The sequence below is a fragment of the Musa acuminata genome, chromosome BXJ2-2 (genome assembly GCF_036884655.1).
Source record: "Musa acuminata AAA Group cultivar baxijiao chromosome BXJ2-2, Cavendish_Baxijiao_AAA, whole genome shotgun sequence".
In the NCBI taxonomy this organism is placed as follows: Eukaryota; Viridiplantae; Streptophyta; class Magnoliopsida; order Zingiberales; family Musaceae; genus Musa; species Musa acuminata.
The window spans coordinates 7466621-7494351 of record NC_088339.1 but is presented as its reverse complement, the minus strand read 5'-3'; the positions used below and the strand labels follow the sequence as shown (position 1 = coordinate 7494351).

General features: G+C 49.2%; 3 protein-coding genes across 3 annotated transcripts; all 3 read left to right on the top strand.

Annotated features, from left to right (window-relative positions):
* The first annotated feature begins 7904 nt into the window (after positions 1-7904).
* On the top strand, positions 7905-8627 carry LOC135604742 (uncharacterized). The gene has a single exon (XM_065094395.1). The coding sequence runs from the start codon at positions 7905-7907 to the stop codon at positions 8625-8627; it is 723 nt and encodes a 240-aa protein (XP_064950467.1).
* Positions 8628-10661: 2034 nt separating this feature from the next.
* On the top strand, positions 10662-12992 carry LOC135604741 (uncharacterized). The gene is made up of 2 exons (XM_065094394.1): positions 10662-12145; positions 12230-12992. The coding sequence occupies exons 1-2, from the start codon at positions 10662-10664 to the stop codon at positions 12990-12992; spliced, it is 2247 nt and encodes a 748-aa protein (XP_064950466.1).
* A 3332-nt stretch (positions 12993-16324) lies between these two features.
* LOC135604740 (uncharacterized) lies at positions 16325-16870 on the top strand. Its single transcript, XM_065094393.1, has one exon. The coding sequence runs from the start codon at positions 16325-16327 to the stop codon at positions 16868-16870; it is 546 nt and encodes a 181-aa protein (XP_064950465.1).
* The last annotated feature ends 10861 nt before the right edge of the window (positions 16871-27731 follow it).

The following is a 27731-nucleotide window of genomic DNA, read 5'->3' as shown; positions in this document are numbered from 1 at the left end:
AGAACTTGGGATCTTGTGAAGCCGCCTTCAGGTAAGAAAATTGTTTGATGCAAATGAGATACTATTGCTGAGAGAAAGATCCTTGTTCAGAAAATTCATACGAAGGACAATCTAGCTGATATGCTTATGAAACCTCTTCCAGTTTATAAGTTCAAGTAGTGCTTGGACTTGGTTGGTGTTCATTGTTAGTGATTGCCCATTGGGGCTTTTGTGAAGAAGGTGGAGCAAGTTTTGTTGGGACATGCTAAGGTGGAGATTTGTTAGTTTAGCAAGTCCCACATAGTCCCACATCAGAAAAATCAAGTTTGGTATCTCCTGTTTAAGCTATAAATAAGGGCCTGAGCTTTGAAGTCAGATGCACCACAAGAAAAACCTAAGTGTTTGCTTTGGGTTTAAAACCACACTCAGTTAAATAGTTTGGGCTTATAGTTTGGTTTTTTTTGTTTAATAGATTCCAGTGTTTTATGGCCTAGGAACATCTTCCTAAGGCATTTGTAACAGTCCCTCTTTTATAGGAGTGATTTGCTCCTCTTTCGTCCGTGGATGTAAGTCAATTGGCCGAACCACGTAAATATGGTATTCTTGTCGCTTTTATTTTTTCGCTTTATTGTCTTTGTTGGGTTGCCAAAATTACCCTTTGATAAATTTCCTGGGGCTAGCTCTAACACTAGCCCCTAATTGGGTTAGCCCAAATCCAATCCCAATTATGTACTAACTACGAATTCTAAGACATTTCCTAAGCTAAACAAGTCCATAAGTCTAGTTTCTTCCGGCGTGCTTCTGGTGATCTTTCGGCGAACTTCCAATGATCTCTTGGCAATGTTCTAGTGGACTCTCGGCAAGCTCCTGGACTTCACGATGATCTTCTTAGCGAGTTCTGATGAGCTTCTCTAGCAAGCTCCGAGACTTCTCGGCTGGTTCCTGCAGAACTTCCGACGAATGTCTAGACTAGCAATTTGGCAAGTGTTACTTCTCTTTGAAGTATGAAGGCTAGCAAGTTTTTTTAAAAATAATGCAAGATAACAAGCTAGCAAGATACAATGTTTTACATGAAGCAAGCTAACAAGTTTTGCATCTTTTTGCGATATGTACGTTTGTAATTTTTGCTTCTCTTTAGATGTGCTAGCAAGCAAGCAAGTTTTTCTCCTTACAATTTGCTCCCCCTATGCCATTGTCAAATAGAAGGGAAGAATACAATGTTGTAATTCTTTTCCTTTTTTATCAATCTTCGTATCATGACAAAGGTAAAGTATCAACCTTATTTCAATATGTTTGTGCATCATTATAGTTTCAAATTACAACATGCACAATTTTAAAACATTACACATCATCCTTACTCTATGCATGATACTAAAAATAAATCAATCATTATATCATACATGATACTCACAAGCTAATAAATTTATATCATTTTAGAGCATCAAAATAATATCATGAGTATTTCATGAATTCATATCGTCACATGAAGAATATCAAGAAGAATTAGGTGATGAGATATACTTCAAGAATACAAGAAATTATACAAAACCAAAAAATCATATCATCAAGGATGAGATCACGTGAATACCAAAAGAAATGATTCATTTTGACAAATCTCCTCTTAAATATTCAAAGAGAAATCTTAGGAGATCATATAATAATAGATATTAAAATGAAATTTTAAGACATGAATTTTGAAAAAGATATTCAAATGAAATTTTAAGTCATGAATTTTGAAAAAGATATTCTCTTTAGTAAATCGCAAAAGGAAACGTAGGAGAAAAGGAGTTCAATTCATGCAAAAGAAATCTTATGATTCACATAGAAAAATCTCCTCTTTAGTAAAATACCAAGAAAAATCAAAGGAGTACAAAGAAGAGATCTTGATTAAAAAAAATCTCAAGTAATTCCAATAAACCAAGATCATGATTTTGATAAAACTTATTCAAATTTAGATCATCAAAATCATTAAAATCTCAGCATTTCTTTCGAGAGATTCAAAATGACATAAATAATTTTATTGATCTCTTAGTGAAAAATCAATAAGATAGAGAAAAAGAAAATTTTTAAAAAATACTTTCCTCTTTTTAGTTGTTTCAATTCATATGATTTTATTTCATTTATGCTAAATAAAAACATGCATCATGTTTAAAACCGAAAGTGCAAGATTTATTACGACAAAGATCAATAAGGCATAAATCACAAAAATCATCATGCATCATTTTTAAATCTCATGCATAGTATAAAATTGTCAAGCATGATACCAAAAATTTTAATATTTTCATCACATAATTACATCATTATGCATCATCGAAAATGATTTCATCAAACATAAAGCGTTTTCAATCAAGTTTATTTTGTTTGTTATAGTCATGCATTTTTCTTTTTAGGTGAATCTAACTTTTCATGCTTAGTTTCCATATAAAAGTCATGCATCATTTTTTAAACCGAAAAAATAACTTTCATTACGGTAAAAATCGATAATCCATAAATCATAAGAATCATCATGCATAATTTCGAAAGATAAACTCATTAAGCATTATTATCAAATCATTACTTCAAATCAAACATGATTTCATTAATCATAGAGCATCTTTAATCAAAATCATTTTGTTTATTTATCATGAAATATGTAATTTTCATGATTATTTTTAAAATCACTAGAAAGGTAAGCATGATCCAATTTTATTTTTGTATTTTCATTAAACATGCAATTCTCAAGAAAAATAATTATTCTAAACTAAATTAAAAATAACTTATGAAAAGCATCATGTAATTTCGAAATAAATTAAAGGCATTTTGATTACCTCATCATCGAATGTCGTTAAGGCGTAGTTTGCCACCTTGCCTTTGTTAATTTGCTCCTCGTCTTCGGAAGTACTTGTTTCATCCCAAAGTACTTTCTTCTTCTTTAATTTGTTTTTATTTTTTATTCTTACTTTAAGTATTTTTTAAGTTTTATTGTGAGAAGTTCAAGTTCATCATCACTTGAGCTTTTGCTCGAGTGGTCTTCTTTTGTTCAATGTCCGAAATCCTTCCTATTATTTGGAAAGTGGTTCTCAAGTTCTTCACGTACATTGTACGTCATTTCATAGGTCAACAAAGACCCTACAAGTTCTTCAATTGGTAAATGGTTCAAGTTTTTTGATTCTTGAATAGTCATTACTTTTGATTCCCAAGTTTTAGAAACTGAGCGTAAACTTTACTGACAAGTTCAAGATTCAAAAAACATTTGTCAAGAGCTTTTAAACTAATAATGACATCTGTAAAGCGGGTGTACATGTCAATAATAGTTTCGCTTGGCTTCATTTGAAACAGCTCGAAATCATGCATTAAAAGTTTAATCTCCAAATCTTTTACTCTATTCATGCCTTCGTGTGTGATTTCAAGAGTGTGCCATATATTGAAAGTCGTTTCACAATTAGAAACCCGATTAAACTCAGTTTTATCTAAAGCGTAAAATAAGACATTCATAGCCTTTGCATTTAGAGAAAAAGTTTTCTTCTCCATATCATTCCAATGGTTCATTAGAAGAGAAGACCTTCGAAAATCATTTTCAACAATACTCCATAAATTTAAATCCAAGGAAAGTAAGAAAACTCTCATTCAAGTTTTCCAATATGTGTAGTCCGTCCCATTGAAAAAAAGAGGACAAATGAGAGAGTGACCCTCTTGAAAGCCGAAAAGAGTCATTTCTCTTTGGGTGTTAGACCAAATGAGAAATCCATGGCTCTGATACCAACAGTTAGGAAAAGAGTCGGCACTAAGAGGGGGGGGGGTGAATTAGTGCAGCAGTAAAAACATCAATTCTGAAAATGTTTTGTATGATTAAAACCGATCTCGAAAAGATGCTTAAATTGAATGCGTGTTCGTAAACATATTGAAGATAGTTTGCAGTTAATGTAAATTGCAATAAGTAAATGCAAACCAGATTTTATAGTGGTACGGTCATCGTGACCTACATCCACTCTGCCGATTCCTCTTCCGTCGAGGCCACCAGCATCCACTATCGGTCTTCCTTCAATAGGCGAAAACCAACCACCTTTTACAACTCGATTATCCTTTTACCGAGTTTAGGAGATAACCCTTGTACTTGTTGAATCTTGGATTTTGATGATGAAGTCAATTGTCATTTGTTATCTAATCTATATGTTGAGATAAGTGTGCAGGATTAACTACGATGAAAATAAGATATGCAGTAGGAGTTGCGCCGAAGTCAAGACAATGATCACGTTGGTAGTTCGAGAGTTCAACGGAAGTTCGGACAATCGTCGGAGGTTCTGCGAGAACAAATCCGAGAAGTCCATGAGCTTGCCAAAGAAGCTCGTCGGAACTCGCCAAGTGGATTGTCGCAAGTCCAAGAGTTTGTCGGAAGTCCGCAGGAGCATCACCGAGGGTTCATCGGATGATCGACGGAAGTTCGCCGGAAGCTCGCCGGAAGAAGCGATTGACGCACCGGAGCAAGTTGTAGTAAATGTCTTAGGAAATATCATAGTTAGCATAATGATTAAGTTGGAAATGGGAGGTGATCCCATTAACTTAATCTTGGGGGCAATTGGGCCCCTGAAAAACCCAAATTGGGCCGAATGGATCAACCCATTCGGACCCTGATTTCTGCCAGGCAGTTGAACCGCCCAAGCCAGGCGGTGGCACCGCCTGGGCTCAGTCTCCGAGCGAGACTGGGCGGTGCAACCGCCCCAGCCAAGAGGTGGCACCGCTTAGGCTCGGTCTCCGAGCTCTAGCTGAGCGGTGCAACCGCCTCAGTCAGGCGGTGGCACCGCCTGAGCTCGGTCTTCGAGCTCTGGCAGGAGGTGCAACCGCCCCTGATAGGAGGTGGCACCGCCCAAAGGCTCAGTCTTCGAGCTCTGCCAGGCGGTGCAACCGCCTCAATCAGGCGGTGCAACCGTCAGATCCCAGAATTTCGAGAATTGATAATTTTGAGCTCCAAATTCAAACTAGGTTGGGGCCTATAAATACCCCACCCTTGCAGCACTGAAAGGGCACCCAGAAACCACCGAAATTCTGATTTTGCTTTGTGATTTTTAGAGCTCAAAAGTGTTGTATGAGTTGAAAGTTCTTCTTCCTCTTTTCTTCCAAGTTCTAATCTGTTAAGAGAGGAAAGGAAATTCTGTAAGGGTTGTCTCCTAAGCCCGTCAAAAGGAGTGAAACTGTAAAAGGGTGGTTGGCCTTCGCCTATTAAAGGAAGGCCTCTAGTTGACGTAAGTGACCTCGTCGGTGGAGGAAGCCAAAAGTGGAGTAGGTCAAGATTGACCGAACCACTCTAAATCTCGGTTTGCATTTACTTTGAGCATCTTATCTTTACTGCAAACCTCCTCAAAAGCTTACTGCATTCTACGCATATACGATCGTGTTTCAAGCTCTGCATTTTCTGAATCGGCGTTTAGACGTAAATCAGTTTTATCGTACGAACATCATATTTCAATTTACGCTTACATTTTAACTTTCATCATAACTGCAAACTGCCTTCATAGATTTCCTTTAACTACATCTCGCTTGATTACAAGTTAAAGAGATTTACGAATCGGCTTTTCTACTGAAATCGTTTTTATCGTACGAACACTTTTTTAATCGTCGAAAGTTTTCTGCTGCACTAATTCACCCCCCCCCCCCCCCCTCTTAGTGCTCTTGATCCTAACAATACCCCCACTTACTCCTCTCTCAAACTATTCTAACACTTAGAACTTTTGAGAGGAGTTCACATAAGATTGCAGCAGCGTTTCTTTCTATTTTTACTCTCAAGTCTTGTGTATATTAACCAAGGATGAGAGGGGTATTTATAAGCCTCAAGTTGATTCAAACTTTGAGCCTAAAAACATCTCATCCCGGGTTTCCTAGGTTCAGGCAGTACCACCGCCTGTGCTGGGCGGTACCACCGCTAGTGTCAGTCCGACACTAACATTACGCTAGGCAGTACCACCACCCAGTCTGGCGGTACCACCGCTTGGCACTGTGCCATTGCGCGGTACCACTGCCCAAACTAGTGGTACCACCGCTTGGCACCCTGCCAGGGAAGGTACCACCGCCCAGACTAGTGGTACCACCACCCGACACAGTCTCAAAGACTATGCCACGACGGTGCCACTTCTTGGGTCACTGTTTGGGTCTTTCATTGGGCCCAACACAATCCTTACATGGGCCCAACTAGCTCCTAATTGGGTTGGCCCAAATCCAATCCCAATTACCTGCTAACTACGAATTCTAAGACATTTCCTAAGCTAAACAAGTCTGTAAGTCTAGTTTCTTCTAGTGAGCTTCCGGCGACCTTCCGGCGAACTTCCGACGATCTCTCAGCAATGTTCTAGTGGACTCCTGGCAAGCTCCTGGACTTCACGAGGATCTTCTTGGTGAGTTCCGACGAGCTTCTCGAGCAAGCTCTGAGACTTCTTGGTTGGTTCCTACAGAACTTCCGACGAACTCTCGAACTCCCAACAAAATCGCGTTCTTGACTCCGGGATTTCATTTTGCTTTATGCCTTACTATCATAGTTAATCCTACATATGAAAAAACATACTTCGATCTAGACAATTATTACTAAGCTTGAATCATGTTGTCCGGCATGTCATTGGTCCATCGACGCTTTGTTCAATTCTTCGGCGCATCATCCTTTCCTGCGGCCTATTGCCTAATCGGCCAGTTGACTCTGCAACTTCGGCCCATGTCAATATTCGCTCTTCTCGGCCCGATGCCCAAATCCATGGCCCGAAGCCTTCTGTCGATAGATCGACCGATCCTCCGGCCCGACGTCCAATCATCTAAGATGTTTTCCTCTGGCCCAACATGATTTTTCCTGCTTTAATTATCTCTTCCTGATTGAAGCATCCCATGTCACTCAAAATGAAGAATAAATCATAAACACTTATCAATTAGTTTCATCATCAAAATATGAGATTCAATAGAGTTTCTTGTAGAAGCTCATCGGAACTCGCCAAGAAGATCATCGTGAAGTCCAAGAGCTTGCCGGGAGTCCATTGGAACATTGCTGAGAGATCATCGGTAGTGATATGGCAAAAAATGGCGGACCCCACTCCTGGCAACGTCCCCCGCACGTGGACAGGCGCGGCGCCCCAGGAAGAGCAATAAGGGTGACGGTCTGCGTCCGGACGTCAGCCTCGCTGAGCCCACAGCCCCCTTCAGTTGACCCAGCACAGTAGGACGAGACAAAAGTAGGTAGCGGTTGGAGCTCGCCCATACCCTGCGATTCCCCGGTCCCCTACGCAACATCCTCGGCGATGTCGGACGCTATCGGAGGTACGGCCCCGACTGACGGGATGGTGCGCCCGGTAATGCCGAGTCCCCCTATAAACACCCCCGAGCCAGAAGGAGAAGGGGGGACTTGCTCCTGAAAGGAAAACGACCTCCACGTCACTCTCTAACTTGATCATCGGAGGGGTCGGGTGGAGCATCCCGACCCGACCTTTGTGCAGGTACCGAGCCGAGGCCCCCGTCCGGATACGCAGCATCCCCGCCCGGAGGAAGTCGCAGCGTCGCCCCGAGGCCGAGGCCGCGCCCGACCGCCTTGGCAGAGACGAGCAACGCCCCAGGGAGATCCTCGCCATTCGGACCCCCGAACGAGCCGAGACGACCCCCCGGGTCACGGCTAAGAAAAAGGTGTTTACCCTAACATAATGGCGCTAGAAGGAGGGCCGGTCCGAATGTCAAGCGATCAACAGGCTCACTCCGACGAACCCCCAGCCGTCAGGTCGCACACGACCGACGCAACGGAAGAGCATCCCCAACAGGAGGGGGTTCGGGACGAGCGCCCCGCTGCGATCTCGGAGCGCTATTGGCGATCGTTCAACGACCCTGGTCTATCGCCGCCCATCGCCAATCCCGGTGGCCCGTCCCCCGTGCCGCCTGAAGCCTTCTACGACCTCACACACCAGGTCCGGGCTCTTACGGGAGTGATGCAGACCATCATTCCGCTGGTCTCTCCTCCAACGTCTTCGCACTCAACCCTGCCTCCACCACGGCAACGGTCCGCCGCCCAGAACCCCGCATCGCTTCCCGAGTCTCCCGCTTCGCCTCCGGGCCAATCGACCCAACCCGGGAGCCGAGGAGCGGAGGACCCAGCGACGCACCCGACGCCCGTAGCCCCGATTTCAGACTCGGCGGAGGGCCTGTGGGCCCAGCTACGCCTCGTAGGCCGCCGACTGGACGAGGTGCAGCGTGAGGTTTGCCGGACCAGGGGAGACCCGGGGGCCGAGCAACACCAGGGGTCCCCTTTTACCCCCGAGATTCAAGAGCATGCGATCCCGCCGCATTTTCGGCTCCCTTCATTAGACGCCTACGATGGCGCCACCGACCCGGCTGACCACGTAGCCGCTTTCCGCGCCCAGATGGCGCTGTATGGGACGTCCGACGCCCTGATGTGCAGGGCTTTCCCGACAACCCTGCGAGGCCCAGCCCGGGCGTGGTACAACAATCTGAAGACTGCGTCCATCGCCTCTTTCAACCAGTTGGCCAAGGATTTCGAACTTAACTTTCTGGCTCACGCCAAGCCGAGGCCGTCGGTGGCAATGCTCCTCGGGCTCAACCAGAGGGAGGACGAGCCCCTTTCTCACTTCGTGGACCGCTTCACCATACAAATTCGTGAGCTGACTGATGCTCACCCCTCTTTGATGATGTAGGCATTCATGATGGGCCTGCGGCCTACCCGATTCTTTTGGTCTCTAGTGGAGCGACCCCCCACTTCGGTACCCGAAATGTTACAACGCGCAAACCAGTTCGTCGCTGCTGAAGCATGGATGGTTGGAAGGCGCGACGAGCGCAAGAGGGTTAAGCCAGAGCAGCCCCGGCAGCAACAGCCTGCTACCTCCCGGCGTAGGGCTGGCGGACTCGACGATGCAGTACCCAGGTCCCCTCCCCCAGGCCTGAACTCCTCCCGGACCGAAATATTTCTCCACATCAAGGAGAAAGGTCTTCTCAAAGATCCTCACCCGATGAATAGCCCGCGCGAACTCGCGGACCGCTCTAAATACTGCCGTTTTCACCGATAGCCCGATCACGACACCGAGGAGTGTCGAGAATTAAAAAGGCAAATTGAGGAGCTCATCCGCCGAGGGCACCTCGGCTCATACCTCCGGCCAGAAAAGGAGTTCTCGCCACGCCCGGAGGGACCCATCGAGCGGCACATAGATGTCATAACCGGCGGGCCAGCGTCCGGAGGGAACTCCATGGCGGGCGGAAAGGCCTACGCCAGGGCCTCCCAAGCCGAAGCTTCCAAACATGAAAAAGGCCCCGAAGTCACCTTCCCGACCGGGGGACCCATGCCAGCCGAACATGATGACGCACTGGTGATATCAGCCAGAATCGCCAACGCGCAAGTAAGAAGGATCATGGTCGACACTGGAAGCTCGGCCGATATACTTTATTGGGACGCTTTCCAAAAGCTCGGCCTGGTGAAGGAGAACATGAAGCCGGTATGCTCAACGCTCACGGGGTTCACCGGCGCCTCAATCTCGTCACTAGGGGTTATCACCCTACCCCTAACTTTGGGAGTTTCCCCGAGGACAAAGACAGTGATGACCTCCTTTCTAGTGGTCGACCTCCCCACGGCATACAACGCCATCCTCGGACGGCCAACCCTCAACAAGATCCGAGCCGTCATCTCAACTTACTACCAAACCATCAAGTTCCCGACCCACGATGGGGTCGGAGAAGTAGCGGGGAACTCCTGGGAGTCCAGGCGTTGCTACTTAACCGCCGTATCACTAAACAAGAGAGCGAGGATCCAGTCCCCGCTGGAGGACCCCCGGGAGGGAAAAAAACCGACCCCCCGCCCCGAGCCGAAGGAATCCACCATCGACTTACCACTGATCAAAGGCAGGCCCGACCAAACAGTCAAGATCGGGTTAGGACTGCCCGAACAGGAGCAACAGCAGCTCGTCGGCCTTCTGCAAGCCAACGCCGACATCTTCGCTTGGACGCCATCTGACCTGGTAGGAGTCCACCCGGAAGTCGCGCAACACCACCTAAACATCTCGCCCGATGCCCGTCCGGTGAAACAAAGGCCCAGGCGGCAGGCCCCAGATCGGCAACTTGCCATCCGAGAAGAGGTAAGCCGACTTCTGGCGGCCGGTTTCATAGAAGAGGCCAGGTACCCACAATGGCTCTCCAATGTAGTCCTTGTCAAAAAGCCTAATGGAAGCTGGCGGATGTGCATTGACTACACCAGTCTCAACAATGCTTGCCCAAAAGATTGCTACCCCCTACCGAAGATCGACCAGCTAGTCGACGCCATAGCCGGCCACGCCCGTCTCTCGTTTATGGATGCCTTCTCCGGGTACAACCAAATCAGGATGGCACCCGAAGACCAAGAACACACAGCTTTCCTCACCGAGCAGGAGATATATTTTTACAAAGTCATGCCGTTCGGGTTGAAAAATGCCGGGGCCACCTACCAAAGGACGGTGAACAGGATGTTTGCCCACCAGATTGGACGAAACATGGAGGTATATGTCGACGACATGATCGTGAAAAGCCAAACAGCCGAAGCTCATCCTTCCGACCTGGCTGAAACATTCGACACCCTGTGAAGGTTCGGCCTGCGCCTCAACCCTGCCAAGTGCGCCTTTGGCGTAACCTCGGGAAAATTCCTCGGATTCATCATACACGAGAGAGGGATTGACGCCAACCCGGAAAAGGTCCAGGCTGTCATAGACATGCAGCCCCCTCGGACGATCAGAGACTTGCAACGCCTTAACGGGAGGTTAGTCGCCCTATCACGCTTCCTTTCCCGATCGGGAGATCGCTGCCTCCCCTTCTTCAAGGCCTTGAAGGATCCAAAAAACTTCCAATGGACGGCGGAATGTGAAAGGGCCTTCGAGCAGATGAAGCAACACCTGGCCAACCTCCCCCGACTCGTGTCAGTCTCCCCAGGGGAGAAGTTGAGCCTCTACCTCGCCGCCTCTCAGCACGCGGTCAGCTCGGTTCTGGTCAAGGAAAACTCCAGCGACCAACTGCCGGTCTACTATGTCAGCCACATGCTAAGCGGACCAGAGGGACGCTACCCGCCAATCGAAAAGCTGGCACTGGCGCTCGTCCTGTCAGCGCGAAGGCTCCGCCCTTACTTCCAGGCCCACCCGATAGAGGTAATAACTGACCGGCCGCTTCGGCTCGTTCTGTCTAAATTCGACGTTGCAGGGCGCCTCCTCAAATGGGCAGTGGAGCTCGGCGAGCATGACATACAGTACACGCCTCGGACCACCATTAAAGCCCAGTCCGTGGCAGACTTTATCGCGGAGCTGACCCCGAGTACAGGCGAAGAACTCGAGCCACCGCGTGACACGTGGACTCTCCACGTAGATGGGTCGGCCAACGCAAAGGGCGCCGGCGCAGGGCTGGTGCTGGTGACACCTGACAGCCGCTCGATTGAGCGCTCCTTCCGTTTCGGGTTCAGGGCCACCAACAACGAAGCAGAATACGAGGCTCTCCTGGTAGGGCTCCGATTGGCGCTGGAGATGCGGGTGACCGACATACGCGTAATCACCGACTCACAGCTGGTGGCTAGGCAGCTCGACGGCGAATACGAAGCCCGGGACTCGACCATGGCGAAATACTTGGCACAGGTAAAAAACCTTGCCACCAAGTTCGTCCATTTTGGATTGTCGAATGTTCCCAGGAGCGAGAACCAGCGAGCCGACACCCTGGCAAAACTGGCGTCCGGCTCGGCCCCCAAGGCTCGACCCGAGACCGAAGAGCTCCCCCACCGAGCCATAGAGGTCGTCGCCACCGTCACGGACGACGCGCCGGCCACCTGGGTACAAGAGATGCTACGCTTCAAGCGAGACGGGACCCTACCCGACGACGAAACAGCGGCTCGACGCTTGCGTCGGACGCAGGCATGGTACTCTGAAGAAGGAGGACGGTTGTACAAGCGGTCTTTCTCGTGCCCCTTGCTACGCTGTCTAGAGCCGAACGAAGCCCGGACAGTTCTGTCCGACATGCATGAAGGGGCCTGCGGGGAACATATGGGCGAACGAGCCCTGGCGCACAAGATACTCCGACAGGGGTATTACTGGCCGACCATGCGCCAGGACGCGAAAGCTTTCGTGCGGCGATGCAGCTCATGCCAGGAGCACGCCCGCATCGCCCGACAGCCGGCGGTCCTGTTCACCCCCGTCGACTGTGCTTGGCCATTCGCGCAGTGGGGGCTGGACATACTCGGGCCTCTCCCACCCGCCTCCGGCCAGCGGAAGTACATCATCGTAGGAGTGGACTACTTTACCAGGTGGGTCGAAGCCGAGCCCCTAGCCACCATTACGGAGTCACAAGTGGAAAGGTTCGTGTGGAGAAACCTCATAACACGGTTTGGCCTGCCCCAGTCCATCGTCACCGATAATGGACCTCAATTCGCCGGCAGGAGGTTCCAAAAGTTTTGCGCCGAGCACAAAATTCAGCTGAGATTCAGCTCGGTGGCTTACCCCCAGGCGAACGGGCTAGCTGAAGTAACCAACCGGTCTATCGTCGACGGTCTCAAGAGGAGGGTGTCTGCTGCCCGATCGGCTTGGATCGAAGAGCTCCCGAGCGTCCTGTGGGCGCTGCGCACTACCCCCAAGACCCCGACCGGGGAGTCTCCCTACAGCCTCACGTTCGGGACCGAGGCCGTATTACCATCCGAAGTAGCCGTCCCAACTCCGCGGACAACAGGCTACAGCGAAGAGGCCTCGTGTGAAGGACTCCGATCCAACCTGGATCTGCTCGAGGAAAGACGGGCCAGCGCACACCAGAAAGCTCTTTCTTACAAAAGAGCCATGGCAAGGGTCTACAACCGGAGGGTGCGACCCCGGTCGATAAAGATTGAGGACCTGGTTCTGTGCAAAATCGAGGTCAGCCACCCAACCCAAGTAAGGGGGAAACTGGCCCCGAAGTGGGAAGGACCCTACCGGGTCATCGGAGTATCCCGACCGGGGACGTTCCGACTCGCAACAATGGATGGCGACCCCGTGCCCCGGACTTGGAACATACAGAACCTTAGAAAATACTTCATCTGAAGACACGGGCACTACGCAAACACGGAAATCAGAAGAAAAGAGCATCTTATTAAAAAGGAGGGGATACAGAACCATAACCATGAGGAACAGAAACCAAAACTCATACAGAAAACCCCTCACACCCTCGACCTCGACTCCGACATACAAAAAACAACGCTCATCACTCTCCTGGAGTCTTCGGGCGGTCGTCGAATGGCACGTCCTCCGGCATGTCCACCTCCAGATCCACGGGATGGGAGGCAAAGGGATCCCTTTCCACCTCGGAGCCAGGAGGGCATGAGCCGAAGCGACCTAGGGCGATTCTGTATCTGTACTCGTAGGATACTCGCCCCATTCGGGTCAATCCAAGCTCGAAGTTCTCGGACTTCTTGTAAGCTTCGATCGCCTCTTTATCCTTCGACGGGCGAAGGCGGACCTCCTCGGCTAGCGCGTCCGAAGCTGCGCGGGCTTCAGCCTCGGCCTTTTCCGCCCTTTTGGTAAGGCCAAGCGCCTCCGACCTCAGTAGGCGCAGCTCCGCCCGATCCAAACGGAGAAACTCTTCGAGTTCCTTGACCGAACTGCCCGATTGCTCGAGCTCCGCCTTCAGGCGCGCCACCTCCTCCTCGGAGTCGGTCGCGCGTTTTTCCGCGGCCGCCACCGCTTCTGGGCCCGACCCGGCCCGAACTTCCTCTAGCTGGTGGCACAGCTCAGAGTTGCACTCGCTGAGGTTCCAGATTACCTGGCCAGCATCACGCACTCGGTCCATCAGCGCCGTCGAGTAGTGGAGGCCCTACCGCAGAAGAAAGAGGATCAACGCACGGTCACAAAGACACTTGAAGTTAACAAAACACTTACCAGTGTCAGAAACCTCCCCGCCTTGTTGAGCATAGCCTCCGAGGGCAGGGTGTATAGGTCCCGAGCCAAGTCGGGGTGGAGCACGCCTCGAAGAAAAGCGGCCGAGGGATCTCCCCCGGCCCATACCTTGTCCCCCCGGGATAGCCCTTTCCAGCGGGCGACTAGCGGGTCGGAAGCCTCCCCCAAAGGAAGCTCGCCCATAACCAACGACCATAGAGGCTCGTCGGCCCCCGTGCGTAGCCCGCACAGGTCGTCCACCGTAGGCAGGCTCGACCTCTTCCCGGCCGCCCCTTGGCTAGACCCGTCCACTTGGGAAGGCTAGTCATCCCGAACAGCCCGCTTTGTGCCAACGGTTGTCGAAGGGAGGGCCCCCGCCTTGGCTTTCCCGGGACCAGCTGTTTTCGCCTTCTTTGACGGGCGCCCCTCCAGGATCTCTAACGGAGCGTCCGCCGAGCCGGGCAACGGGTCGGCTGAGGGATGCGGAGAGAGAGCGGCGGACGGGCGTGGGGAAGAAGCCGACGACGAACGGCCACCGCGTAGTGACAGAAGCTTCATTCCTACAAAGGAAAACAAGCAAACTATCACAAACTGTGGGAACAGGCGAGACACGAAGAACACCCGCTATAAACGTACCCCCGAAAGCCGGGCTAAGGCCCGCCTCGGCCAGCCACTCCTCGGTCATAGCTCGGATGGCCTGAGAACCGGGAAGGATTGCCCGAAGCCTCTTCAGGTCCCGACGCTCCTCGTCGTTCAAGTCCGGGACTGTGTTATCTATTACCCTCACTGCCCACCGAACTCCGAAGCCCCAATCCTTCGACCAGCTAACGTAAAAAAACCGCCCCTTCCACCCTTTGTTATTCGAAGGGGCCCCCCCGACGCGAAAACCGGTCCGGGCTGACACGAAATAGCCCCCCGGCCCCTTGAGAAGGCGAAAACAAGAGAGAAAGAGGTTTCGGGTAGGGGTGATGTTAGCATAATAACATTCCCCTAAGAACGCTACTAGGTAACGCCATGAATTAGGCGCCACCTGGGAAGGCGAAATCCGCCACAGAGAAAGACAGGAGACAATGATAGGGTGAAGGGGAAGGCGCAACCCAGCCTCTAGGGCATCTTGAGTCAGCGCGAAACCTCGAGGGACCGGGTCGTACGACCGCTGCCCCGGATCGGGTGCGACCAGAACAAACTCCTCCGGGATGTGAAAACGCTCCCGGAGCTTTTCCAGCAACGACCCGCTCACCGCCGAGTCGAGGTCGTGCGGCCACATTAGAGCCTCAAGGGCTCGCGCCGCCTCCTCGTCTAGGGAGGGCGGAGGCGTGCGCTCCCAGGCTCTATCGAGGGACAAAGGTGGAGAGACAGGTGAGAGGGGCATCCTTACCGGCTTGAGAACGAACAAGAGGGACGGCGAGAGAGCGACTGGGGAGTGACGGCGTAGGAAAGGAGAAGGCGCGATGACAGAAAGGACGACGAGGCACAAGACTCAGCAACAAGAATCGAGAAACGGGCCGAGTGCGCCGTTTACATAGAAAAAATCCCGCCGGGAGAGACGTCCCTTCGTCTCCCCATAGCGGCCAACAGCTCATCCGCACACTCACTCATCGCATCAGGGAAGGTCAACGAACACCCCATCATAAATGCGGACCCAAGGTCGCTGCAGGGAAGGACAGGGAGAACGGCCACTGCGACTCCTCGACGCCTAAGAGGAACGACGATCTTTTCGCATGTTCCCGAGACCACCTCCTCGGCGCGGCCAGCCCGCCCGAGACGTGCTCCTCGGCCACATGTTCCCGAGACCACCTCCTCGGCGCGGCCAGCCCGCCCGAGACGTGCTCCTCGGCCACATGTCCCCGGGACCACCTCCTCGGCGCGGCCAGCCCGCCCGAGACGTGCTCCTCGGCTACATGTCCCCGAGACCACGTCCTCGGCACGGCCAGCCCGCCCGAGACGTGCTCCTCGGTCACATTTTCCCGAGACCACCTCCTCGGCGCGGCCAGCCCGCCCGAGACGTGCTCCTCGGCCACATGTCCCCGAGACCACCTCCTCGGCGCGGCCAACTCGCCCGAGACGTGCTCCTCGGCTGCATGTCCCCGAGACCACGCCCTCGGCACGGCCAGCCCGCCCGAGACGTGCTCCTCGGCCGCATGTCCCCGAGACCACCTCCTCGGCGCGGCCAGCCCGCCCGAGACGTGCTCCTCGGCCACATGTCCCCGAGACCAACTCCTCGGCGCGGCCAACCCGCCCGAGACGTGCTCCTCGGCTGCATGTCCCCGAGACCACGTCCTCGGCACGGCCAGCCTGCCCGAGACGTGCTCCTCGGCCGCATGTCCCCGTGACCACCTCCTCGGCACGGTCAGCCAGCCCGAGACATGCTCCTCGGCTGCATGTCCCCGAGACCACGTCCTCGGCACGGCCAGCCCGCCCGGGACGTGCTCCTCGGCCGCATGTCCCCGAGACCACCTCCTCGGCGCGGCCAGCCCGCCCGAGACGTGCTCCTCGGCCACATGACCCCGAGACCACCTCCTCGGCGCGGCCAGCCCGCCCGAGACGTGCTTCTCGGCTACATGTCCCCGAGACCACGTCCTCGGCACGGCCAGCCCGCCCGAGACGTGCTCCTCGGCCGCGTGTTCCCGAGACCACATCCTCGGCGCGGCCAGCCCGCCCGAGACGTGCTCCTCAGTCATATGTCCCCGAGACCGCCTTCTCGGCGCGGCCAGCCCGCCCGAGACGTGCTCCTCGGCCGCGTGTCGCCGAAAGCACCTACGCAGCGCGGTCTATTTGCCCCGGACATGTGCCTCAATCGTGAACCGCGAAGAGAACCATCGCTTACCGATCAAAGCCACGCCTCGAATCCCCGCCGTCCGATGCCGAGCCATGGCTTCCTTTGGGGGGGATATGATATGGCAAAAAATGGCGGACCCCACTCCTGGCAACGTCCCCCGCACGTGGACAGGCGCGGCGCCCCAGGAAGAGCAATAAGGGTGACGGTCTGCGTCCGGACGTCAGCCTCGCTGAGCCCACAGCCCCCTTCAGTTGACCCAGCACAGTAGGACGAGACAAAAGTAGGTAGCGGTTGGAGCTCGCCCATACCCTGCGATTCCCCGGTCCCCTACGCAACATCCTCGGCGATGTCGGACGCTATCGGAGGTACGGCCCCGACTGACGGGATGGTGCGCCCGGTAATGCCGAGTCCCCCTATAAACACCCCCGAGCCAGAAGGAGAAGGGGGGACTTGCTCCTGAAAGGAAAACGACCTCCACGTCACTCTCTAACTTGATCATCGGAGGGGTCGGGTGGAGCATCCCGACCCGACCTTTGTGCAGGTACCGAGCCGAGGCCCCCGTCCGGATACGCAGCATCCCCGCCCGGAGGAAGTCGCAGCGTCGCCCCGAGGCCGAGGCCGCGCCCGACCGCCTTGGCAGAGACGAGCAACGCCCCAGGGAGATCCTCGCCATTCGGACCCCCGAACGAGCCGAGACGACCCCCCGGGTCACGGCTAAGAAAAAGGTGTTTACCCTAACAGGTAGTTTGCTGAAAGATCGTCGGAAGCTCGTAGGAAGAAACTTAGACTTACCAAACTTGTTTAGGTTAGTGTATACCTTAAATTACGTAGTTAGCATATAATTGGGATTGGAATTGGGTCAACCCAATTAGGGGCCAGTTAGGCCCATGTATGGACTGTGTTGGGCTAAGTGAAAAGCCCAAATAGTGACCCAACAGGTGGCACCGTCTTGGCATAGTCTCCGAGACTGTGTCAGGTAATGGTACCGTCAGACTGGGCAGTGGTACCGCCCAGTGTTAGTGTCAGGCGGTGGAATCGCCTAATGTTAGTGATGTAGGCAGTTTTAGGCTCCAAGTTTGAATCAACTTGAGGTCTATAAATATCCCTCTCATCCCTAGTTAATAAACACAAGCAAAGAGAGCTTAAAAGTGAGAAAACACTGTAGAAATCACTTAAGAGAATCCTGCTAGGAACGAGTCGACACTAAGAGAGGGAGGGTGAATTAGTGCAACAAAAAGATTATGTCAGTTTAAAAAATCTTCGTTCGATTAAAATCGATTTCGATGAAACTTGAAAGCATATGCAAGTGTAGGCATAGTAAAAGCACAGTAAGAAGGTAAGGAGGTTTGCAGTAAGATAAATTTCATAAAAGAAAAGGCAAACCGGATTTTTATAGTGGTTCGGTCATCATGACCTACATCCACTCCACCGATTCCTCTTCCGTCGTGGCCATCGGCATCCACTATCGATCTTCCTTTAATAGGTGAAGATCAACCTCTTTCTTACAACTCGATTCTCCTTTTACTAGGTTTAGGAGATAATCCTTACACCCCCACTCACTCCTCTCTCAAACTATTCTAACACTTAGAACTTTGAGAGGAGTTCACACAAGATTATAGCAACATTTCTTTCTTTTTCACTCTCAAGTCTTATGTATCTTAACCAAGGATGAGAGGGGTATTTAGAGGCCTCAAGTTGATTCAAACTTGGAGCCTAAAAATATCTTATGTTGGGTTTCCTAGGTATGGGCGGTACCACCGTATGTGCTGGGTGGTATCACCGCCAATGTCAGTGTGACACTAACACTGCATTGGGTGGTACCACCGCTGGCAGCATTTACTGTCGCCCAAACCACCGGGGAGACTGAATCTCCCAAGTAGTGCCACCATCGGCCAGGCTTTCAATATCCTGGTTGGGCCTTGAATCCGGCCCAAACCAGCCCAACTTCGGGCCTAGTTGGCCCCTAACAGAGTTGATGGGATTACCTCCCAATCCCAACTCCAATTATATGCTAACTACGATTCCTAAGACATATTCTAAGCAATATAAGTTCAGTTTCTTCCGACGAGCTTCCGGCGATCTTCCGGTGAACTTCTGATGATCTCTCGGTAATGTTCCGACGGACTCCCGACAAGCTCTTGGACTTTACGATGATCTTCTTGGCAAGTTTTGATGAGCTTCTCTGGCAAGCTCCAGGACTTCTTGGTCAATTCTAGCAGAACTTCCGACGAACATCCGGACGTCCGACGAACTCTCGAACTCCCAACGAAATCGCGTTCTTAACTGTAGGACTTCATTTTGCTTTATACCATGCTATCATAGTTAATCTTGCACATATAAAAATATACTTCGATCTAGACAATTATTATTAAGCATGAATCATGTTATCTGGCATGTTATTGGTCCATCGATGCTTCATCCGATTCTTCGGCGCATCATCCTCTCTTGTGGCCTATTGCACAATCGGCTAGTTGATCTTCGTAACTCTAATATCTTTGGTGCAATATCCACTCTTATTGGCCCGATACCCAAAACCATGGCCCGAAACCTTCTATCGATACGTCGACCGATCCTTTAGTGCGACGTCCAATCTTCTGACATGTTTCTCTAGCCCAACATGATTCTTCCTACTTTAAATATCTCTACCTGATTGAAGTATCCTGTATCACTTAAAACATAAACCAAATCATAAATACTATCAATTGGTTTCATCATCAAAATCCGAGATTCAACAAATCCCTCCTCTAGTTCTAAGTTTAGAATTCTATTTAGGGAGGAGTGTGTGCTTATAAAAGGAGAGGAAGGGGGTGCAAAAGGATAGTTGGTCTTCGCCCATTGAAGGAAAACCGATAGTGGATGTCGATGGCCTCGACGGAAGAGGAATCGGTGGAGTGGATGTAGGTCACGATGACGAAACTACTATAAAAATCTTGTTTGAATTTCTTTTGAGCAATTTACTTTAACTACAAGTTGCCTTCTTATTATTTGCTATACTCATCCGTACTCTTTCAATTTAAGCATCTTTACGAAATGGGTTTTATCTTATGAAAGATTTTCGAACCGACGTGATTTTACTACTACACTAATTCAGCCCCCCTCTTAGTGCCGACTCGTTCCAAATAACACGCTGCTCGACGACCCCCACGATTGCCGTGGTATGGTTGTGCACACACACCGCCTAGAGACCTACATGGTTGTCGTTGCATACTTGTGCATATGCCACCACTACATAACTATTAGCCTTCGGTATCTAGTGATGTCGCCTACGGCCAGTAGATGTCGTTGTAGCAGCATTTTTGCAACCGCCACAAGTAGTGGCACTGTTGCATCTACCGTAGCCATCATAGATAGCTTTACTACTTCATCCGCCATAGCTGCCACACACAGTGGTGCTGCTGTAGTCACCACAAGCAATAGCAACATTGTTGTAGTTGACCATCACAAGGCCGTTGCAAGTTTGCGACACTCCATGGTGCTTTTGCTGTGTATGCACCTATTGTCCATGCCTAAGCTAGCGACTACCATAGGCCACCACCCTCAACAATACTATCGCCAATAGCTATTGATAGTTATCCATCGATCAAACATAAGGAACCTCGCATCGCCCGCAAGTAGGCAACAAGATAGACTAAATAGAAGACAAATCAATAATACAAACAAATCATTCAAGCATCATAAATCAAAACCAAATAATACATTTTCGTAAGTGAAGGATGCTATAAATAGATCTAAATACATAATGGATCTGAAATACTTTTACGATATAAAGTATTTGATTTCAAAACATATCTTTGATACCAATTGAAGTATAAAAATCATGATTATGATATTATATAAAAATTTCAATATTAAAAATTAAAATCAAATAATAATATATTAAATTTATGATATATACTTTTTGATGCTAGTTAAAAAATATTTATATGATTTGTAGGCGCATCGTCGTCGTAAGATTCAAAATCTATAGTGATATCGATTTGCAAGAAGAACTAATCTCCTCTCTTCCTATCATTCACAAGATTACAATCAGTGATGGATTAAGGATAAAGGAGAGATAAGAGAAGATATATAATCTCTCAATGACTGGTTCACATGACTATGGGGAGATAAGAGAAAATATGCAATCTCTTAATAATGTCACGTATCCATGTTGAGTCCCTGATAGGTCCCATCTATTTATAGGTGAGAGCAGAGGGTCTAGGATAAATAGTTAGGAGAGTCCTTCTCATTAAGATCATCTCCTAAGGAATCCTATCATAATTAGACTTTCTTTCTATTAGCCAATAACTATAATCAGAATTTAATCATATCTATATTATATCTTACCTAATTAAATAGAACCACATAATCTAACAATTTTTTTATAGACTATCGATTGAGAAAGATTAACATCATCAATCTAAATCCAAACTCATTGAGGAAGAGAAGTGATATTTATGACGACATACATAGTTATAAACTTACCATGTTCCCCTTTGACAATTATTTCAACAATTTTAAGCATTTACCAAGCATGGTCAAGATTTCAAATAAAATGTTGGGTGACATGAATTCAAAAAATATATATAGGAAGTGGATTCAAATGTGGATATGTTTAACTACCTCTTTCAAAAGTTAAAAGTTCTCATGTCATGAAAGAAAGCTCAAGACCTATCCTTCACCAAAACCATAGGCTACGAGTGAGGATGACAAGCATATCCACATTCGATTGGAATAACAAGTAGCCATTAAATCAATCATATAGACTTCCATGGAGGTTTTCCAATACTTTGGAATAGTAGATTTAGTGACATCATAAAAGAAAGCTCCAAACCTATCCTCGTCAAAACCATAGGCTACTAGTGAGGATGACAAGTATATCCACATTTGATTGGAATAAGTCATTAAATCGATCATATGGACTTCTATGGACTTTTTCCAATACTTTGAAAGAGCAGATTTAATGACATCAAGGGATGGTGTTCTACCGCAGATCTTACCATAAAGACTATGTTTACGAGGAGATATGATAATGTTGAGTTCCTCAAGATATAAGAAGAGTTTAGAATTATTTTGTATTTTCAATAGTTTTGCTTCCAATGATGGGTTTGACTTCCAAGAGGAGACTCCGTGAGCTTGATGACGGAGTCCAATCTAGGAAAGAGGACTTGGGATTTGACTTTTTACACTAAGAGGGATAAAGAAGCCTTCAGGTTGGAAGGAGGCAATTTTCGATATATATAAAAAAATGAAGATATATTTGATAAGGCACATTTTAGTGTTGCTCATGTGGACCCAGGTAAAGCAGATACAACGATGTAGATCTAGAACTTCTAGTTTGATGTAGCACATAGCACACACATGGGGGGCAACCGCTCGCCGCCCCCTCCGTACGAATGACATCACCATGGTACAGTCATCTCGGAAAGCTTAGGGCGGCACCGCGCAGTGCCGATCTATACAGGTCGGTCGGCACTCACACAGAAGCTTAAGCCGGCTATAGTTAATTGACCCCATACGATCAACTCATCCTCGCAGGTATAAAAGCTAACCCTCCTTAATCAGGAGGGGGACTTTCGCACATTCAACTCACTCTTATTCTACTCAATGCTAACTTAAGCTTTGGAGGGGTCAAGTCGGGAAATCCCCCTCCCAACCTCGATCTATTTGCAAGGGCCAGCGATGAAGAAGTAGACAACAAGACTCATAGCTCAAGCCAACCCAACATGCACTTCCGTTGCCCGAGTCTCTATGTGGGCGACCTTACACATCCGAGATTGGATCGAGCCATGCTAACTTCTCAGCCATGGCATAGAGGTTCACCAATTTTTTAGCACTAGAAGGAGGGCCCGATGTCCCAAGAGCGCCCCCAACTGAGCAACCCGGGAGAGCGCCCCGAAGAAGAACCACCCCCAACTCACCTGACCTTCGGGTTTGGATGGCAACTCCCACTTCCTCCAATCCTAGAAGGGAATACCTTGACCGTGACTCCAAGCTGCTATTGGCAATTGTTCAATGATCCCGGGCTATCGCCTCCCGAGACCATTAAGGGGAAGCCTACTGTCTCAGTCGATGCATTCCTTAACCTCACCCACAAGGTACAAGTGTTAGCTAGGATGATGTAGACACGTCTCGGCCAGTCCAATGCCCAAGCCACTCCTCGCGCCCTGTCCAATGCCCGAGCCATGCCTTGCAGCCAGCCCAATGCCCAAGCCATGCCTTGCAGCCAATCCAATGCCCGAGCCATGCCTCGCAGCCTATCCAATGCTTAAGCCATGCCTCGCTGTCACAGACAAACTTCTAAACAGGATGTTTGATGTAATGCTTATGTATGTCCATGTCTTTTGGTATGTTTGCTAGTCATAGGTGCCCAGCAAGCCAATCACGTGAGTGATGGCACGTGTGACTTGATACAGAATCTTTTTGCTTATTATATTTTGGCGTATATCACATTATAACTATTGCATAAATGCATATATATATTGTGATGTCCTTGGATTTGTGCAATGGGAATCGGATCGTGATGAGATCACGATAATGAGATCGATTCACCTTTAAACACATATCCTAAATAATCCCAGTCATAGGTTACTCGAGAAGGACATCGTGATAACCGGATAGACTGGTGTGCTGTATACCCGTCCATATGATGGATGCAGCTGGTCTCATAGTTGCTCGTGTAGGGACACTAGGGATACAGTACAGGTGCTCATTGGAGAATGAGTTCACTGATTGATCCGCTTACGGAATGCTAGATGGTTGATGATGCCTTATTGTCAGACAGCGATTCCGTAGTCCTAGTGGTGTATCTGGTCCTTAGACTTAAGACACCAAAGATGTCTTGTATGAGTGCTCCACTCTTTGATACCAGACTTATAGGTTTGGCTGTTCCCAGATCTAGTACAGCTGGTCATTGGGAGTGGTAGTCGACCTTACGAGGGCTATTGAGTGTCGATAGAGGATCGTCCACTCTCGGCGTCATGAGAGGAATATCCTATGTGTTCTTGCTCAGACAAATCCCTGGCCAGGGTCATTCGGGTTGAGAGAGAAAGAGTTCTCCGGGAGAATCCGATTAGAGCGAGACTCGAGTAGAAACCGTATGGGTCTGACAACACCATGCTCGATATACGGTCTTTGGGATATTAGATGGATGAGGGACTATAGGTACATGGTAACTGAGGACAGACAGGTCCAATGGATTGGATTCCCCTGTATCGTCTGGGGACTACGGCGTAGTGGCCTAGTACGTCCGTAGTCGATGAGTCGAGTGAATTATTACAGAGATAATAATTCACTGAGTTAGAAGGAGTTCTGACAGGTATGACTCACGGCCAGCTCGATATTGGGCCTAGAGGGTCACACACATATAGTAGGCATTGCGATGAGTAGAGGTTCGGATATGAGATATCCGACGGAGCCCTTGTCTTATTGGATGCAGATCCAATACCCACTAAGGAAGGACCCATTAGGGTTTGACATGGGATCTCTATAAATAGGAGGGATTCACAGCCTCATAGGCTAGAGTCTTTGCTTGCCTTTCCTATTCTCCTCTCCCTCGAGTTTTGAGGAGCGTTGCGACGTGGATCACCGCTAGAGAGGAGGACGCTTGACCTCCTTCACCCTCTCCTAAGGATCTGCAAGGAAACAGGGATATACGATCTCCCTAGGTAACACAATCTCTATATGCAGTTTTGTGTTTTGCGGATTTTTGCGCACCAATCTTCGCACGACGACGAACATCTTTTTGGGAATCGGGGATTTTTGTTTTCTTGTTCTTCTGCTGCGCATATGATGTCGCCCCCCATGATTTCCCAACAGTGGTATCAGAGCCAGGTTGTTCGTGCGAATGATTGGTTTTGAACTGCGTGTATTGTGTTTAGGAAGAATTTTGACGTCAAAATCATTGACGCAAAAGCGAGAAAGGGCAGCAACAGTTGCTGCCCTTGATCTGCGTGCGTGTAGCGCAGCCGAAGGCGGGCAGCGCAGGGGCTGCGTCTGCAGCAGCCGGCCGGCGGTCTGCTTGCAGCAGGCTTGCTGCTGGCGGGGCTGGCAGCCAGCGGGCAGAGGCGTCGTAGGGCAGCGGCGCCTGCCGCCGAAGGGCAGCGGCGCCTGCCGCCGAAGGGCAGCGGCGTCTGCCGCCGCAGGGCAGCGACGCCTGCCGCCGCTGCTCCCGCGGGCGGAACTCCCCCCACAGGGGCGGCCCCCGGCGGGACAGCACCGCCTGCGGAGGCAGCGGCGCCCGAAGGGGGCGCCCACCCGCAGCGGCATCGCCGCCAGCGGGCGTGCCGTCTGCAGGCGAGGGCAGTGCCCTCGCCCCGCCGCACAGGCCGCCGCCGGTAGGGTGGCGGCGGCGGCAGCAGCGAAAAGGGGAAAGGGCATTAGGGTTTTCTGAAAAAAGATAGTTTTGCCCCTCGGAATTTGAGAAATTCCAGTTTCTGTCTTTTGTCCAAATTATGAAAATACCCTTAGGAATTGAGAAATTCCCTACATGTCCCTGATTTCAGAAAATATTAATTAATTAAAAGGTTTAGTTGATTATTATTTTTATTATTATCAAGTAGTCCTACATGATGATGATTATTTATACATGTGATGTATGATGTGTGGACGGATGATCATGGACCGTGTGATGTGTGTACTTGTGATTATTGTTATTGAGGTCTGCGAAACTCCATTATATTTCTCGTTTATTGTCGGGCCTGCGTGCCTATGATTAAGTTGTAATCACACGAGGAGGCGCAGCGGGAGCGTGGATGCGATAGCGGGACCCACGAGACGGACGATCGTGATGCATGGAGATGCATCAAGATGTCGACGGAACCGATGAAGATGAGATGGACGATCACAGGGCATGGAGATGCACCGTTGCACACATAGATCTTGATGTGAGTGATTAGGCCTACTGGCTCGGGCCTAATCATATTAGGTTGTGGTCCATGATCATCTGGTGTGATTGCTTATACACATACTAGATATGTATATATATTTGCATGCGATGTAGATATATATTAAATATATGTGTGACATGTCATATTAGGAGACCAAATCATAGAAACATCTCTCGATAATATTAAGTCGGTAAACGTGAGGCAATTAGATTGACCCACGTGGCCTTCCATCGTTATGAGTAGGAACCGATTCCCGGTGTAGGTTGAGTTGGTCGAGTCCCTCGAGACTCACCTATATCGCGATTCGCTATCTTGCTTACGACATAGAGATGTCACCGGTGACCTGAGGGCATGGTATGCTTGGTCGAGTCCCTCGAGGGTATATCATCAAATCAGACTCATCTTGTAACGAAGGTGTTGACTTAACCGAGCATCATGGTTGGTCGAGTCCCTCGAGGCCATGGTGATTCGGAGGCCGAACAGGACGGGAATCACGAGTTGTGATCGGCAAGAGTTGCCTACCTTTTAGGCTTAGTGTGATTGGTCGAGTCCCTCGAGGTTACACTAAGACGCTGATTGGATCCTGATCCCCACTAGAAGTATGCCGGAGACTTCCGTTTCACGTGCTGAGGGTGTCGCGTGACTCGATAGTAAAATAGTGGGAGCATATTAAGATAGATGTCCATATCTTGATAGTTTATTTCTTGCAAAATCTGCATGTTATTCATTTCTGCTACATCTTTATTTTCAGAAAATGTCGCTTTCAAATCCCTTACGTGACATATTTGATGTCAACCGCCTCACTGGTCCAAATTATACGGATTGGCTCCGTAACTTGAGAATTGTTCTCACAGCGGAGAAAATCGTGTACGTCCTTGATACAGTGATGCCTACGCCCGAAGAAGGGGCAAGCGAGGATGAGATCGCTCGCTACGTGAAGTACATTGATGACTCCACTCTTGCTCAGTGCTATATGTTGGGCTCTATGACTCCAGAATTATAGAGACAACATGAAAAGATGGATGCCAGATCCATTCTCCTACATGTCCGCAAATTGTTTGAGGAACAGGGAAGGACTCAACGATATGAGATATCCAAGAGCCTTTTCCACGCTAGGATGACTGAGGGGACACCGGTTCAGAACCATATCCTAAAGATGATTGAGTGGATAGAGAAACTCACAGGTCTAGGAATGGTCCTAGAGGATAACTTGTGTGTGGACATTGTGCTCCAGTCCCTACCAGATTCCTTTTCACAGTTCATAATGAATTTTAATATGAACAAGCGTGAGGTGACTCTCCTATGATAATATGTTGAGGGAGGCAGAGAGTACTATTAAGAAAGAGAAGCCAGTTCTCTATATTAGTGAGACCAGAAAGAAAATGAAAGCAGAAAGGTCCCTTAAGAAGGGAAAGGGCTGTTGAATCTCGGATTTTGATGATGAAGTCAATTGTCATTTGTTGTCTAATCTATGTGTTGACATAAGTGTGCAGGATTATCTACGATGCAAGTTAGACAAGCAGCAGGAGTTGCACCGGAGTCAAGTTCATGATCACATTGGAAGTTCGAGAGTTTGACGGAAGTTCGGACGGTCGTCGGAGGTTCTGCGAGAACAGATCCGAGAAGTCCAGAAGCTTGCCAAGCGAAGCTCGTCGGAACTTGCCAAGTGGATCGTCGCAAAGTCCAGGAGTTTGCCGGAAGTCCGCAGGAGCATCACCGAGGACTGATCACCCTCAACCTGAACCAGAACCGGAAACACCAGTATTTAGGGGTACCCAATCTCCTCCGATCCTTCCCTTTGAGGAAACACATCCAGTTGAGCAAACTCATACATCCATCGAAGAAATTGGGATTCGTATGGATCGATTCGAACAGAGACAAGAACGGATGGAACAACGACAAGATCAAATCCAATCTGAGCTGCAGCAAATTCATAGTCAATTTGACTCCTTGTTTAGGCACTTTAATTTTTCACCTCATCAATGAACTTGTTGAACACCTGTTGTTGTTGTAAACTTCTTATGTTACTTCTGATGTAAACATCTATCGTGATAAACTTATATCTTGCGCCTTGTGGTAAAAGTTATCTCAGATTTTTATGGTATCATTACTGTTTGGTATGTGATGTGTCCAAATAAAGAATGTTGTGCTTTGAAACTAAAAAGTTTTGAAAACCTTGTGCTTTGATTTCATAAGAAGAGAATTAGGAATGTTGATATATCCGAATAGATAAACTTGCTAAAATTATTTTTAGGACTATAT

Excerpts from the sequence above, each read along its gene's own strand:
- LOC135604742 (XM_065094395.1), top strand. The coding sequence starts at position 7,905 with ATGCAGACCATCATTCCGCTGGTCTCTCCTCCAACGTCTTCGCACTCA.
- LOC135604741 (XM_065094394.1), top strand. The coding sequence starts at position 10,662 with ATGCAGCCCCCTCGGACGATCAGAGACTTGCAACGCCTTAACGGGAGG. Across the intron at positions 12,146-12,229 it reads TGTGCTTGGCCATTCGCGCA|GTGGGTCGAAGCCGAGCCCC; the intron begins GTGGGGGCTGGA and ends CTACTTTACCAG.
- LOC135604740 (XM_065094393.1), top strand. The coding sequence starts at position 16,325 with ATGACCCCGAGACCACCTCCTCGGCGCGGCCAGCCCGCCCGAGACGTG.